Source organism: Oreochromis niloticus, linkage group LG23 (genome assembly GCF_001858045.2).
Source record: "Oreochromis niloticus isolate F11D_XX linkage group LG23, O_niloticus_UMD_NMBU, whole genome shotgun sequence".
NCBI classification, from domain to species: Eukaryota; Metazoa; Chordata; class Actinopteri; order Cichliformes; family Cichlidae; genus Oreochromis; species Oreochromis niloticus.
The window spans coordinates 17,526,664-17,542,076 of record NC_031986.2 but is presented as its reverse complement, the minus strand read 5'-3'; the positions used below and the strand labels follow the sequence as shown (position 1 = coordinate 17,542,076).

The 15,413-nt window shown below is 40.0% G+C and overlaps 1 protein-coding gene across 3 annotated transcripts in view; it reads left to right on the top strand.

Moving 5' to 3' along the window:
* Positions 1 to 15,413, top strand: part of LOC112841745 (striated muscle preferentially expressed protein kinase) — a 28,542-nt gene that overhangs the window by 10,992 nt on the left and 2,137 nt on the right. The window contains exons 1-4 of one of the 3 annotated variants that reach the window (XM_025903418.1): positions 5,861 to 6,977; positions 10,396 to 10,438; positions 11,349 to 11,378; positions 12,237 to 12,335. In XM_025903418.1, the coding sequence (XP_025759203.1) occupies positions 6,945 to 6,977; positions 10,396 to 10,438; positions 11,349 to 11,378; positions 12,237 to 12,335 (205 nt within the window). In that variant the 5' untranslated portion in view covers positions 5,861 to 6,944. Of the gene's footprint in view, positions 1 to 5,857; positions 6,978 to 10,395; positions 10,439 to 11,348; positions 11,379 to 12,236; positions 12,336 to 15,413 lie in introns of those variants that run through there. The other 2 variants (XM_025903419.1, XM_025903417.1) reach the window with 2 other exon arrangements.

The window sequence follows — 15,413 nt, the reverse complement described above, 5'->3', positions numbered from 1 at the left end:
GGTTGAGGTCTGGACTTTGACTTGGCCATCGCAACACCTTGATTTTTCTTTTTTTTTAAAAGTAATTCTATTGCAGATTTGCTGCTGTGCTTGGGATCATTGTCTTGCTTCATGACCCAATTTCAGCCAAAATTAAGCTGTAGGACAGATGTCCTGACATTTGACTCTAGAATACTTTGTTATACAGAGGAGTGCGTGGTCGGCTCAGTGACTGCAAGGTGCTCAAGTCCTGTGGCTGCAAAACAAGCCCAAATCATCACCCCTCCACCACCATGCTTCATAATTGGTATGAGGTGTTTGTGCTGATCTGCTGGGTTTGGTTTTGTGCATTATGACCATTATAACATCTCTACTTAGGTCTTGTCTGTCCAAAGGACATCGTTCCATAAGTCTTGTGGTTTGTTCAGATGCAACTTTGCAAATTGAAGCTGTGCTTAGATGTTATTTGGAGAGAGTAAAGGCTTTCTCCTGGTAAACCTTCCAGACACGCCATACTTGTTCAGTGTTTTTCTAATTGTGCTGTCATGAACATTAACATTTAACATGGTAACTGAGGCCTGAACAGTCTGAGATTGGCTCTGTTGTGTTTTTTTTTTCTTCTGAGGATTACACTGTCTTACCTGAGGGTGAATTTGCTAGGACACCTAATCATGTAAACATTGTGGCGTTGTATTAACACGCACCTGAAAGCCTAGCAAACTCCCAAAACTTCTCACTTCACACAGTTTGGTAATCAGCTAATCAAGTGCATTTGATTAAATTACCCTCTTAATTCCTATGGAGCAGTAAGCGTGTACTTAATTATCCACAGGATTGCGTAGAGCTCTGTGAAAACGTTTTTTTCCCCCACATTCCCATATACAGTTAAAACAGAGGATGCTCATATTGAACATGGATGAAGTTTTTAAAAATGAGGTCAGTTACCCTCGCTTTGTGAGGGCCAACCAATCAGGAGCAAGGCTTCTTAAAAGGAGGGGGAAGGCAAGATTCTAAGAAATAAGAAATCTTTTTCGACTGTGAATTTCAAAAAGATTAAGCTGGAAAAGGCAGAGATTGGTTTATCAATACAATAAATAATGAACAGATCTTTTGTCGTTGGGTCAGCTGAATTTGCTTAACAAACCTGGTTAAAAATGAAGATGCGGTCTGCAGAGAAAAACAGAAATGGTGTGATCACAGTGTAGTCTAACAGCAGCAGAATCTGTTTTCTGTTGCAGGGAGATTATGCCAGCCTTGCTGCTGATAAAGCTGTATGCCTGGAAGGCATCCATCAAGTCTTCTCCACAGAATGCAGCCTCTGTCACAAAATCAATGGGTTTCCGTGAAGTCTGCTTTCTCTCTTGTTGCTTTAAGCTAATTAAACTGTACCATGCTCCAAATTGTACCTGTCCGAAGTCTTTTTAATGCTCATTCATGGTTTGCTATCTCTCCGTGCGTGTTGACATTGCAAGAAAACAAATTTTGCACTGAGTTTATTCAGCTGAGATGTTTAAATCCGACTTTCAGGAGGAAATATGAGCCCATTTGGTTTGCACAGATGTGTCTGAAACATATCAGAGGTCACTAATGAGGATTCTGTCTATGTATGCTGAAGGTCTGAGCAGTGCATTGAACAGTGATGTTGCCTGAAGCTTCAAAGAAACCAGATTCAAAGTAAGATAGATAGCATGCACCAATCAAATCTAATTATCCTTTCTTAATGGCTGACAGTGTATGATATCCCAGCCAGAGATTGGTTGCAGCTGCCTCGTTGTGGCTTTTAGTGAGTATAAAAAAAACACCTCATGAGTTTCTTCCTAGCAGCTCTGCCACCGTATCTGGCTTTTCATTGGATGATGGTCATGGAAACTTGTGTTTTGATGGGCTTATTGATCTGGGGGGCGTTTGAACTGTTACTTGGGGGTGTATCCCATATCACGCATAAAGCATTGGTATCGATTGTTTCGCTTTCTCTGTTGGACTGAATGCCTCTGGCCACTGGTGATGGATGGAGGAGGAAGCGAGGCGAGCGAGGGTGAATAGAGGGAGGTTTGTTAAAATAACAATGGGAAACTGCAATCCGTTGCATCTGGGCTTGCGTTTTAGTGAAAACCTAGTTTGTGATGTTTCGAGGAGAAGAATATATCTTTCACAGCTGGGTGACAGTCATCGGATAAATGCATCAAGAGGGAAAAAGCTAATAACTAGAATTAAAACCCACGTTCAGAGAGCGGCCCAGCTGGAGTAAATCTCACATATTGATTGTGTGTTTGCACGGCCAGAAACAGTAACATGCCTAACTTAACAACGCTATGTTAAAACCATGTTATTTGGCAAAGCATGTCAGCAGTCAAGGATAGAAAAGGTGTGCGGATATGTGGATGCTGACTATGGGTGGCTAGAGAGAAAAAAAAGATCTGTGTCTGCCTGTAATTATTTTTAGATCTATGTGATGGAGGAGGGAGTACAGAAACATCTGAAAGAACAATTAATTTGAATCAAGAGAAAGAGGTTTAATGGAGGAGGTGGTTGGACGGTGGGAGGTGGGTGCAATAGTCTTGTGACCTTTTCTTAAAATTAAAAAAAAAAGACATCCTGGAAGGGAGTGTTTCATAATATTCTCTTTGTCTGATTTGCAGAAGCATCTAAGTAGAAAAAGCATTTTATCAATAGTCATTTAGAGCGGAGAAATGTCGAAGAAAGAGTAAATCTTTCAGCTTTAATTCATTTAACTGTTCCAAATTTTAAAAGACCATTTGTCACTAAGCAACAGAGTTGTGTGGTGGTTAGCATTGTCACCTCAAAGCAAAACAGGACAGGGCCTTTCTGTGTGTTTGGTGATTGTAATTTGGCCATAGGAGTAGTGGAGACCCTAGTTGGATAAGCAAATGGACTAGTACTTAAATAACACTTTTGGGTGACTACTTGCCTCATTTATCCAATCACACACACTCACAAGGATACTTTGACACACAGACTGGAGTAGCTGGGGATTGAACCACTGATTTTACAATGAGTAGAGGAGCCCCCTACCTCCTGAGCCACAGCTGCCATGAAGGAGTTAAGAAAATAGAAGAATCAATGACTGAAATGTGAAAAATGTCAGTTGTCTTAATGTGAAAGGTAAAGTCCTTGGAGAAAATTACCAACAGTTCCACAGTGTTTTGTATATTCATATGTTTTACAGCTTGCAACTGTAATGTCTCATCTCACCACTCTCAAAAACTTAATTTCCAGGTGCACAAAGTTGGCTTTTTAACAGAAAAATCTATAATGGACTGACATGATGGGAGACAGATAAAGTTTGTGATCCTAACTCTAGTGAAAAATGCAGAGCACTTAGGAATGAAGCAACAGAAACAGACTTTATTTAGGAGGTGATAAAGACCAGTGAACCTAAAAGGAAACTAACAGTGCATTAAATCTCTCTAAGACGATATCTACAAACAGTAAGCAAAATATTTGCATCTCTGTCACAAGGCAGCTCCAGCGTAGGATCAAACTCAAAACACATTAAGAAAAATATGCAAATACACAATAAAAATGACTAGTGGCCTGTCAAGAAAAACATCCACATTCCTTATGTTGCTTGAACAATTGAACAATAGATGTGAGTGTGGTCATATGCAAAGTGAAAATGTTGTTTTCTCCCAAACCCTCAATACATCAAAAAGCAACATTTGGGGGAGCATGGATGGTAACTGTAATGGTGAGTCAGAGACTCTGCATTTGTAGCAAAATGCTGAGATGTGTGGCAGACTAAATAAGGATGTGGCTAAACTGAGGAGATGACGCACTGTAAAGTAGACCCCGTAATTAAGGTAGACAAACAGCTTCCACAAGTACTTTTTTCTTGGAGTTAAAAAGTAAAGAAAGATGGCTACGTCCACACGTACCCGGGTATTTTTGAAAACGCAGATTTTTCTATGCGTTTGCACCTTTCGTCCACACGTAAACGGCGTTTTCAGTCACTGAAAACGGAGATTTTTAAAAACGCCTGCCAGGGTGGATATTTTCGAAAACTCCGTTTTTGCATTTACGTGTGGACGAGGAAAACGGAGAAAACGCAGCGTCAAAGGTGTGCGCCTTTTTTGACGTCACACTGTGCGCCACGTTATTGTTTCGGTGAAATGAATTTCTACAATACTGTTACTGTTAATTGTCCTCTCTGCAGTGTTTAAATCAGGGGTGCCCAATCCTAGTCCTCGAGAGCTACTGTCCTGCAGCTTTTAGATGCATCCCTACTCCAACACAGCTGAATCAAATGGTTTGATGACCTCTTCAGCATGTCATCAAGTTTGGCAAAGGCCTGATAACAAGACATTCATTTGGTTCAGGTGTGTTGGAACAAGGATGAATCTAAAAGCTGCAGGACGGTAGCTCTCGAGGACTAGGATTGGGCACCCCTGGTTTAAATGCTTACATATACACACACAGTTACTGTCCCTCCACACATACGACTCGGTTCTGCTTCTATGCCCCATCTTTGTTTACTATTTCCTACCGAGGCTTCTAGACTTCTGATTGGCCAACATTTCTACATGGTTAGGAATATATCGCCACCTGTTGCTTTGGCATGTTCCTAGCAGCGTTTTCCTTCATGTCTGCGTTTACGTGTGGACGGGATTATTTTTTTAAACGAAAACGGAAAATCTCCGTTTTCAAAAATACCCGTGTACGTGTGGACGTAGCCTTAGCCTCAATGTAAAACTCTGTCTTCACTTTAATGTTCTTAACATTAAAGAAAACCTTGCTACTACTTTCAATGTACTTACAAGTGAGTGTAAAAATCACTCACTTGTAAACCCTAACAAACTCTGTGGGTGAGCCATGGACAAGATTTGCGGATTACTGGTAGTTGTTTGGTTTCTATTTGTAGGCTGTTTATAAAGGAACAAAATTTTGTTTGCATGGAGGTAATAATCACAGTAAAGAGTAAAAGAGGGAGTGGCACTCGTAATGCAGTCATTTTTGGTTTAATTTTTAAATTCAGTTTTTAAAAAACACATGGAACATGTAAAGTCATGGTACAATAACCCCACAGTACTGAACAAAAGAATAGGAATGAGAATAAGAATAAGAACAAGAATGGGGACAAGAACAGAAATAGTAATAAAAATAAGAAAAAGAATAAGAATGGGAACTAGCATACGAATAAGAATAGGAATGAGAATAAGAATGAGCATGAGAACAAAATAATAACAGGAATAAAAAATCAGAACAATAATAATAATAGGACTACAAATAAGAATAAGAATCAGAATGGGAACTGCCATAAGAATAATAGGAACAAGAATAATAATAAGAATGAGAACTAGAATAGGAATAAGAATAAGAATGGAAACAAAATTTAAAAAATAGGAACAACAATAAGAATAAGAACAAGAATAAGAATAAAAATAGGACAAAGAATGGAAGGAAGGAACAAGAATAGGAAAAAGAATAAGAATGGAACAGGAATAAGAACAGGAATAAAAACAAGAATGGGAATACAAATAAGAATAATAATGGGAACAAGAATAAGAATAGGAATACAAATAAGAATAAGAATCAGAATGGGAACTAGCATAAGAATAAGAATAGGAAAAAAAATAGTAAAAAGAATTAGAACAAGAAGACCAGGAATAGGAATGATTTTTTTGTAGTGGCCTTCTTCAGCAATAGTGTTCATTACTATAGCAATATATATGTATCAGCAATTAACAATTTTATTTAGTTGCACATTTTAATTAGAGTATATATCTCTGGATTTTGGACAACAACCACATCACTATGGGAACTTGCAATCGACGCTCTGCGGTGTTTTTCTTTTTTTAAATTTTTAAATTTTGGTTGTTTATTTGACAAAATTATTTATTCAAAAATGGGGACGCTTTTAGGTTTCCCTCAAACTATGGCTGCTGTTTGTTGTGTATTGACCTCTAATGCATGTAGGGTAGTGCATTTGCTCTTCTACTTCATATCACCCTCAGTTGCTTGAGGTCTAGACCCTATCACTGGTTAAAGGTAACCGACATGAAATACAGATAAATATTTGATGGCTTGTGGGTTTTTCTGAGAGGCTGCGACCTTGCTTGAAGAGGATAACAAAGAGGAGAATAAACTGGGAGAAGCTGTAAGGATGGTGGTAAAGATTTGGTTTGTTGGGGGGGAGTGCATTAACAGAAGAACATAGATATAGCATAGATATTTTATATTTTATTTGCCCTTTCCCCCCTTTTTCATTTCTATCTTTCTTATTTCCCTAGTTCTGTCATTTATTACCTCTTCCTCCAGCTTTCTCTTTCCTTCTCTCCTGTTTTGCCTCCTCCCTCATGAATCTTTTCCCCCATCTGTCCCTCATGCTCCCCCCCCCTCCGTTTTTCTCTTTATCTCTTTCCCTTCTCGTTCATCTCTAACTGACTCATTTGCATCAGCCTTGCTCTTTCTCATCTCCAAGTCCTCCGACTCAGAGAAAAGTCAACACGCTTTGCCGAAGCTTCTCATTTTTCCACCTCCTCCTCCTCTTATTCTCCACTCTCATCACTGCAATCAAGCCCAACGCACCCCTTATGCTCAGACTTACAACCCCCACCTCCCCTCGTTCTGAGTGTGCTTTCTCTCTTTCTCTCTCTCTCGATTGAGGGGCAGAGAGTGGGGGGAGTTTAGACAAACCAGCTGAGAATTGCCCCCTCTAAAGGCAGCCTCTACGTCAGACAGGGACGCTGTTCACATCAGCGGATACACACTCAGACACAAAGACACCTGGCTCTGGCTTATTTGCATCCTCCAGCTTTCTCTCTCGCTGCCTTTCTCCCCGTCTTGTTGCCAGACTGGAGAGTAAACACGCCCACGCACAAAAAGGCAGCTGAATCCCGCTCTGAATCCTGATTTTTATGTTGTTGTTGATGCCACACCCTGGGCTTTTTGGGGTGGCCGGGATGTTTTCGTGAGCTCATGCCACAGGTAATCTTGAACACTTGAAGATGAAGAAAATCTGGTCCAAGAAGAGATTTCAGGTGAGTTTGCTTCTTTACGGAAGAATGTCCACAGTGGTGCTTTTATGAAGCACTAGTCATGATGCTTTTCTTTTAGATTTGTAGGTTTTTAAACATATTAGGATGACATGCCACACCCTTTACCTGACATTTGTTGATTTGCCAAAGGCAAACGACTTTAAAATACACATCAGCAATTAGGATTAAGATGTTTTTAAGTTAATACAATGAGATCAACTTCAATACTGTAGGGAAAATGCTACAGGAACTAAATTATTAAATGTGATGCTTGCTGTTTTCTGCATTTGTGTTTGATATCTGTTGAAAAATTAGGGATGAATCCGGACAATCGAACAGAGAAAGTCAGCCCAGGGAAAATGTAATTCACCTTCCTGAATACATTCAAAATGATTTCTGAAGACGCTCATCCTGAAAATCTAAAAAGGCAACATCCATTTTCACACCCTCAAGTCCAAATGCACTCCCTCTGCTACAGTGTGCACATTGTTTGTCATGAAATATGTATGTTGCTCGGGTGATCGAGACAGATTTGTTATACAATAAGAAATTCGTATGACAGGCTTCACAAATTCGGGGCAGATGAAAAGTGTGTCAGTAGGCTACACTCCATGGAGACATGAGAATCAGGGCAGCTACTCACAATGGCTACGAAGTGAGCGACGCACAATACGAAGCTGATTTCTGACGGTCCCTTTGCCTCTTTTGAATCCTACATCCACATCAAAAACTCTTGAGACGTGTTCTTTCGCTTTCCAGCAGCAGATTTGTCGGAATAGTGCTGGAAGGATTTAGATTATACCCACAGAATATGTTTTTGAAGTCTTTGCCAAATCCAAATTTTCCAAAGGACGCCGTTTGTGGCTGGGTTTTGCTGATATGACCGCCTTGGGGGCATAACAATGGAGATCATGACAACGATGGAAGCTTCTAGGGCAATCTGTCAAACAGCGGTTACCACCAGGCAACTGTTAATCAATTTGCCTGACACAAAAACATCAACCAATAGGAAGTGAGCGGGGAATGTGGCGGGGGGGGAGAGAGGATAAGTGTGAAATGAGTCACTTCACTTTGCACTTTTCCTATTTCTGCTTTCAAGCCGCTGCAGAGCCGTGAGTCATTCTGAGGAGTGCTCCTCTGTGATGATTGACAGACTGTCCAGGAAGGTTCACCAGCTGCTTTAACAGCACCGACACTCAAAATTTGTCACATATTCTCATTTTAAAAAGATCTCTTGATTTTACAGTTGCACCTGGATGATGATTATCAGTTTAGCATTTATCAATTTGAAATGTTCACGTTTCCTTGTGATAGTGACCTGTTGCGGCTTTTAAGAAGTTGTAAAGCATGTAGCAAGTGAAGTGATGATGTAATGAAGAGAGGAAGAATAAAACAAATAAAATTAGCACAATGATCTACCAGGCCTAGTTTGCGTAGAAAATATTTCTTTTCAACCACATGCAGATTATTCCTTTTTATGACTTTATTCTGTACCTCTATACAGAATTTCAACTTTGAGCCTCATTCCCTTTTTTAATGGCTTTCAATCACCTCTCACCATCTTTATCAGCATATCTGGACAACTGAACTTGAGGAGAACAAGAGGCTAGCAAAACTGACTGACTTATGGCCCCATTCATTAAAAATGTCCCAAATTTATAGTTGAACATAGTCTTTAAGAAATGTTTTGTTTATTAAGAACCTAAAAATACTATTTGTATTCACCATTTGCGTGACTTAAGAGATCTCTATGTCTGCCTACTGTAGATCACAATTTTCTCTTAGTCAGGAATTGCCATGTTGTTTACAAGTTGTTTAGCAACAGCTTCTCCTCAAACATGAGTGCAAGACTGGAGAGGGTTGACTATCATTTCAGCTACATAGAAGGCCCTGTGAATTCACTGTATCTAGGCAGGATTCTCACTTACAGGTGTTGAGTCATATTCTAGGAGATTGGGAGTGGGCCATTGTTTTTCCCAGTGGGCCATAAGAAACTGGGACTTTTGTGGAGGGCCGTGCCAATAAACTGAACTCAATTCTGCTCAATAACAATTTTATCTCCTTATAAGCTTTTGGTGCGGCCCTCCACAACAGTCCCAGTTTCCTATGTTTGCCCTCGGAAAGATTAATTGCCCACCTCTACTGCAGGTGATGTTCATGTCCTTTGAGACAATACACATCCCACACATCACTTAATTAATTTAGACTTTGCACAGAAATTATTTCAGTAGTGAAGAATGAACTTCACTGCTCAAGAAATGTACCTATAATTTATAATGACAGTTTCTTACAGTGCAGTTATCCCACTGTATCTTTTATAAAGTGTTTTTTTTTTCATATTTACAGGCAATGTCATAATGCAGCAAGGGCAAAGAGATCATGTTAAGGAATGCCACAATATCAGATTTTCACCCCACAATGATCATGTCCAAAACATACAGGCACTACATTTACTCTTCTTGGGTGCGAGAGGCTTCAAGTGTTTTTCTCCTGCACAATAGTAGCCACAAAGTGTAGCAACTAGCTAGCTAGTTAGCTACTACCCTAGCTACTGCAGTAGTAGCTAGCTAGCATGATGTAATTTCCTTTTTTGCTTCCTTTTATAGCAATTAAGGTGCCATACATCTATAATTCAGTGATATCACTACTTCATTTTTCAAACATCAAGGTTATCGTGAGTGCTGGTATATTGTGATATAGTCAGCTAGAATATTTTCCACAGCAGATATTTTGGCTCGTCACTGTAGGAAAAGAGTAATGAATAACCTTAGTTCCTGGAACCTGAAGTCCATTAATTTTCAATTAGTCCATGTCAGTCGGGAAGCATGAAAAACACCCGGAAGCCAAAGGGAGGCTCAGAAGGATGTGTGTAAATAAAAGGCAGATGTAATTACCGGTATTAGTTACACTTGTGCTTTTCCTCAGATGACGAGGCAAAAGGTCTGCTGTGGAAAACGCCTATTTATAGTACATTCCCCATTTTTGTATGTCTGTGATGAAATTACAATTGGAAAGCACTAAATACAACTGTAAACATCCACCATGACTAAACTCACTTAATTTGACCACAAAGCTTTCAAAGTATTTTTGTGTCCAGATGATTCCCCAACAAGGACCTGACAGGAAGATCAATATGCTAAACAAATTAAGTATCTGTAGGGCTTTTTGACCTTTTAGCGAAGCGCGATATCAGTGAAGTATAAACGCAAATTGGCTTGACAGCACCGGAGATGCACCATAGACACAGGTGAAAACTGTGATGCCTGAAGTGCAGGGTTTTATTAAGGATGAGCGGTTTCATTAAGGACCACAGTTTTTTTCCGTAAATGGGAATCTATGCAGTTTGTTTTTCTGTGTTAAATACAGTGTTTGGCTGCCTTTACTGTTGAATAATGCGTTTTACTCTTGTATCTTATTTCAGAGAACTGGGCATTCCACACGGACATTTGGCAGATTTACCCATGGTGTGTTGTCAGTATGAGCTTTACACCAGTTCTATTCTACCGTAGTCTCTTCCGTTATTATATTTAATTCATTTATTTATTATTTTGGTTTAAAAAATGTAAATTTGAGCCATTTCTCGTTTTTTTTTTTTTTTGCCTGATCCCATTTCTTTTGTCACCATTTTAGCTTTCAATGGCATGCGCTTCAGTTGGAACAACTCTTTTATACATAAAAGCTGTTTTTTACGAATGGTTTTAAAAACACCTGTATTGCTTCTGTGTATGTTGTACTGCTCAACTCCTTAGCAAGAAAGTGGGGCTCATTCTTGTACATCCACCCCCACAGAGCAATATTGCTGCTGCATAAAAATCCTTGAAAAATGTGTAAATTTGACGGCTTGAGGTATAATATTTGGCAATATTTGTGTAATTTAAGCTCTCCTAGTCACATTACTATTCAGGCTATACACTTCAAAATATATTTCCTTGTAATTACATCACTGAGTTGATTTAACTCGCTTAGCGTGCGAGCTATTTAACTTCATTTGATACAGCTGGGTGGATCTACATACCCACACCCGTAAAAAAAAACCACACACACATACACACACTAGCAGTGCAATAGGTTAATTGTGCTTCTTCATGTTACACTGGCTTTCTTATTGTTAGGCAGAGCTTCTGGAATTATCTAATAAGGATGTGACTTGATGTGAGGCGCAATGAGGTGCAACCTATTTTGTGGTTGTCGTCCTCCTCCTTCGCAGGCTCTCTAACCAGTAAACATATCTGTCAGCCACCCAGCAGTGTGGCTGGTGATTTTAGACTCTAATGGGTACGAAGAGGATTGGTCGTGTGGGTGAGAGAGATGCTGGTTTCCATAGTAACGGTGCTCTCCCGTCTGCCCTCTCTTGCTGCCACTATGGAAGCGAAGTTTTCCGCTCCTGCCGAAAGCAAAGCTATGGTAAACCCGCCTGTCATCCTCTGTCCTTTGTTTTTATTTATTTGATTTGTTTCTGTCGCCGACCTCATCTGATGTAATGTGATCTCAGCAACGGAGATGTGGTTTCAGGCTCCTTACTTTGACCCTGAGTGTCTGTGTGTGTGTGTCTGTTTGCCTCTGTACTGCATCTTTTGTCCTCAACATCTAGGCCGAGCTTTGTCAATCAGCGATCTGCACTCTGCGATCCTCTGTTTGCATCGTGTTTATCATCGTAGCACCCTGTTGTTTTGTGTCCTTTCCCCATAAAACTGAGAACCAAGTCAGATGTTTATCCCACGTCTTCTTTTTGTAAATTATGCACTCAGAGTTCAGCTTTCACTTTATTATTTTTTGCAAACCATACTTATTTTCTGATTGTAGTTGTCCTCTTTTGTGAAAACAGTCAAAATGCATGAGTTCAAGTCAAATAAAATAACAGCGTTGAGTAAAATTTAAGATTTTGCTCTTCTTCCTTATATATAGATTCCTCTTGAGCTTCAAGCTGACTCAAAGCTGAGTGAAGAGCATCTTTACATACCCCTCCCCTGCATGCATTTTTATAAGCCACAGCTGGCTTCATGTCACGCTCCAGTTTCAACCCATTTATTTCACTCTGGGGGGGGGGGGGGGGCGAGGAAGTGGAGGGGGGGCTCGCCGCAGCTCTTTTCAGTGACCCATCAAAACATCTGCTGCTAAGCAAATGTGAAAAGTCATTTTCTACCTGCGCTCTCTTGTTGTTTCCAGCCTCCTCTTCCCGCCCTCCACCTCAGCTCCTCTTTGCTGGATTTCCACCTTCTCCTCCCGTCTCATCTCATAGTGTTTTCCTTCTCTTTGTTTCAGACTCTGAGACCACAGAGGATGAGACCACAGAACCTCAGATGGAAACCAAAGAAGGGCCCGGGAGGCACCATGACAAGGCTGGCCGTAAAGGACCTTCAGGTATCTTATTTAAACTCCTTTTTTCCTTTTTTTTTAAAGCTTATGTAAGTTTGTGGTTTCGAGGCTTCGCTTTTCTTTTTTAAAGTCATATTTTCTAGCTGCAAGGTTGCACTACTTAAAGAAAATATTCTGCAGCTCTTTGTCCAAAATGATATTTAGCCCGATTTACATCTCCGCCACCAACATCTCTGCCAAAAACACACTTGTATAAAATTATGATAGATAGATTTAATGGAGGCTGTTATCATGCTGGCCCAATACGTGCGCTGGATGAAATCCGATATGGCAGAAGGCATTAATCCCTCATGGTGTGATGCAACGGTGTGACACACTGCCCTAGTTTCAAGCAGGGAACCTGTCTCAGGTCTGGAGCTCTCCGTGTGGCTCCACAGGGGAACGTGCTGTCCAACAAAAATGGGACTATTTCTGCTGGATAAATGAGGCTGAAAGGAATGCATCAAGTACACGTGCTGTGCCAATTAAAATGTAAATGTACATCGTTAACTTTAAATAGAGGTGCCTTAATGAACAGGGATCAGGCGGAACGGTCCAGTGGGTCAGTGAATGTTATGGTATACTCACCTAAAAATGAGGTGCTGCATGAGATTTCTTTCTTTCAGTTTACCGTGCTGGTGTAGAGCTTCGACAGCTCAAATAATCAGTGAATTTACTGGCTGGTTGATCATCTTCCAGCTTCTCCAGTGGGAGGATTTGCTTTGCTTTTTTCTCTAAATTGAGGATTTTTGCAGTTTGGACTACTGGTTGGACAGAAAAAGACACGGGAAGCAATCTCTTGGATAACAGAGATTTGGGAAATCGTAAATTATTGATAGTCTAAGACCTACTATTGTTTATATTTTTCAAATAAATGTATCATATCTGTTATAATGCCACCCACAGGTTTGTGAGCTCTCCCTTCTAGCATTATGGCCATTACCGTTTTGGTCTTTTGGAGCCAGAATTGAACACATTTGGACAAGAACCAAAAGCTGCACAAGTGCATCGCACAGATACAGATACATGGTATTTAGTTCTCAGATAGTACAGCAACACACTAAGACTACTGCACAGACTTCTTAGAGAAGCTGTTAGTGGACTTAACTTTACAGCAAGTCAAAGCATAACTTTAAACTTCGATTAAATTTAAATAGTGGAGTTATCTAAAGATGTTTGGCCGTCATAGAAGGGGAAATAAGTCGTAGAGACTGAAGCTGGGCATTTTAACATGGGCGATTGACCTGCAGGGGGAGCCAGCCTCAAGTGGCTATTTGAGTAGCTGTGCAGTGTGCAAAAGATTTGAGGCAACCCACACTGGTGGTTCTTTCCTGTGCTCATAATTCCATCGATTTTGACAAAACCTCCAACACCACTGGCTTAACGAAACCCCAAATAATGACAGAGCCTCCACCGTGCTTTACACATGCCTGCAGGCACCTACGCATTCAACGATTTGGACCCAAAATTTCAAATTTCAATTTGTCACTCCTGTTGCCAATATACACTCTGGTTCTTCCGTTGAGCTACGTACCTTTTTGTGCTTTAATAATTCATGGGTCAAGTGTGCCAACAAACAAAAAGCAATAATCTGAAAATGGTCAGGTACAAGGACTGGACTGAAAATGAGTGAAAAAGCAGATTAAAACTTTGAAAGACCGTCAGAAAGTCTGGAGAACTATTGCTCAAGACCACTAAAAAATGACAAGAAAGTCCGGCTCCTTGGAAGCAAAATATAAAGAAACGAGTTGTGGCTCAAGACTTTTGCACAGTACTCCATATTGGCTTCATTCTTCATCCACAGAAGTGTCTTTTCATCATCTTTAATTCAGACTCTCAGGATCTCAATAATTCGACTTTAATATGAGTTTGACTTTAACAGAGGTCTCCGTTCCCAAGCTCTGTATGTCACGGCCATGGGTTTGGGATTCTTTTTGGATTTCAGAAGTATGCTATTTAGTCCAAGAGCTTCTCAGTTTTCTTATTTATGCTTTCTATGCTTGTCTCCTGTGTAAAGTCAACCTTTTCTCCATGTTTGTTTACATTTTGTCTTTGTGTCAGACTTGAATGTTTGACTCTCGGTGTGTCAGCGTTCACTAGTTCCTGTTTTATTTTGATAGTTTCTTATTTTGTGTGCTTTGTATGGAGTTTTACTTTCCCGCTCTCCTTATTCCAGATTTGTTGGTATTTCCTTGTGTATTTATTATCCGAGTCTCCTCTTATCCATGTCCTTTCTCAGTGCTGTGTGCTCCCTTATTCTGTGTTTTCCCTTTGACTCAAGCCCTTCCTTGTTTTTGTTTTTTTAGAAAAGGCTTCAGCAATAAAGCTGCTCTTTAATTTTGAGTCCTGTCTCCCAAGTCCTACATTCTAGGTCAAACGTTAAACTTTTAAGCATTTGATTTCCTCTTTTCTACAATAACAGTCCAAATTAAAGCTACTGTAAAGAAAATCCTTCTTCCATCCAAGATTTTACAGTTTGGAAATTGCTCTTATTCAGCTAAAGCAATGAACTGATATATATATTTCATCCCTGTTGAAGATTTTTTTGTTGCTAAAATAAAATTGCATGTTGACTAATGGGTACTGTGTGAGGCAGTTTACTTGCTCTAAAGCAAATCCGATTAAGCCTAAAGAGCATTAAATTTGATACAGGAGGAAAAAGAAATGCAAATCCTCTGGATCTTAATGCAAATGTCTAAAATTTAAAGGGGGAAAAAAAAGTATTTCGTCTAGCGGCAAGGTTACGCTTGAACCTGTTAGTGTTGCATTGACGAGAACAATTCCTGAAAGAGTCTTTACTAATTTGCTAAAGTGCTGCTGGTGCATTGGAGTCGTAGAACCTTTACGTCCTCGCCATCCACTCCTAACCAAGCAACAAGTCTGAATATAGACCTGAAATATTGACACCCTTCTGTTAGAGAAATGTTAGAGTATATTCTTTCCTCGCTCATACTTGGTGTTTGCACTTTCTAAGCTTTTGTGTTGGTGGGCTGACTACGCCCTCATCATGTCCCTCCAGAGACAAGCTACAGAAAAATAGAAAGAGAATATCAAATGAGGGAGGGATGAGGTGATACATCATTT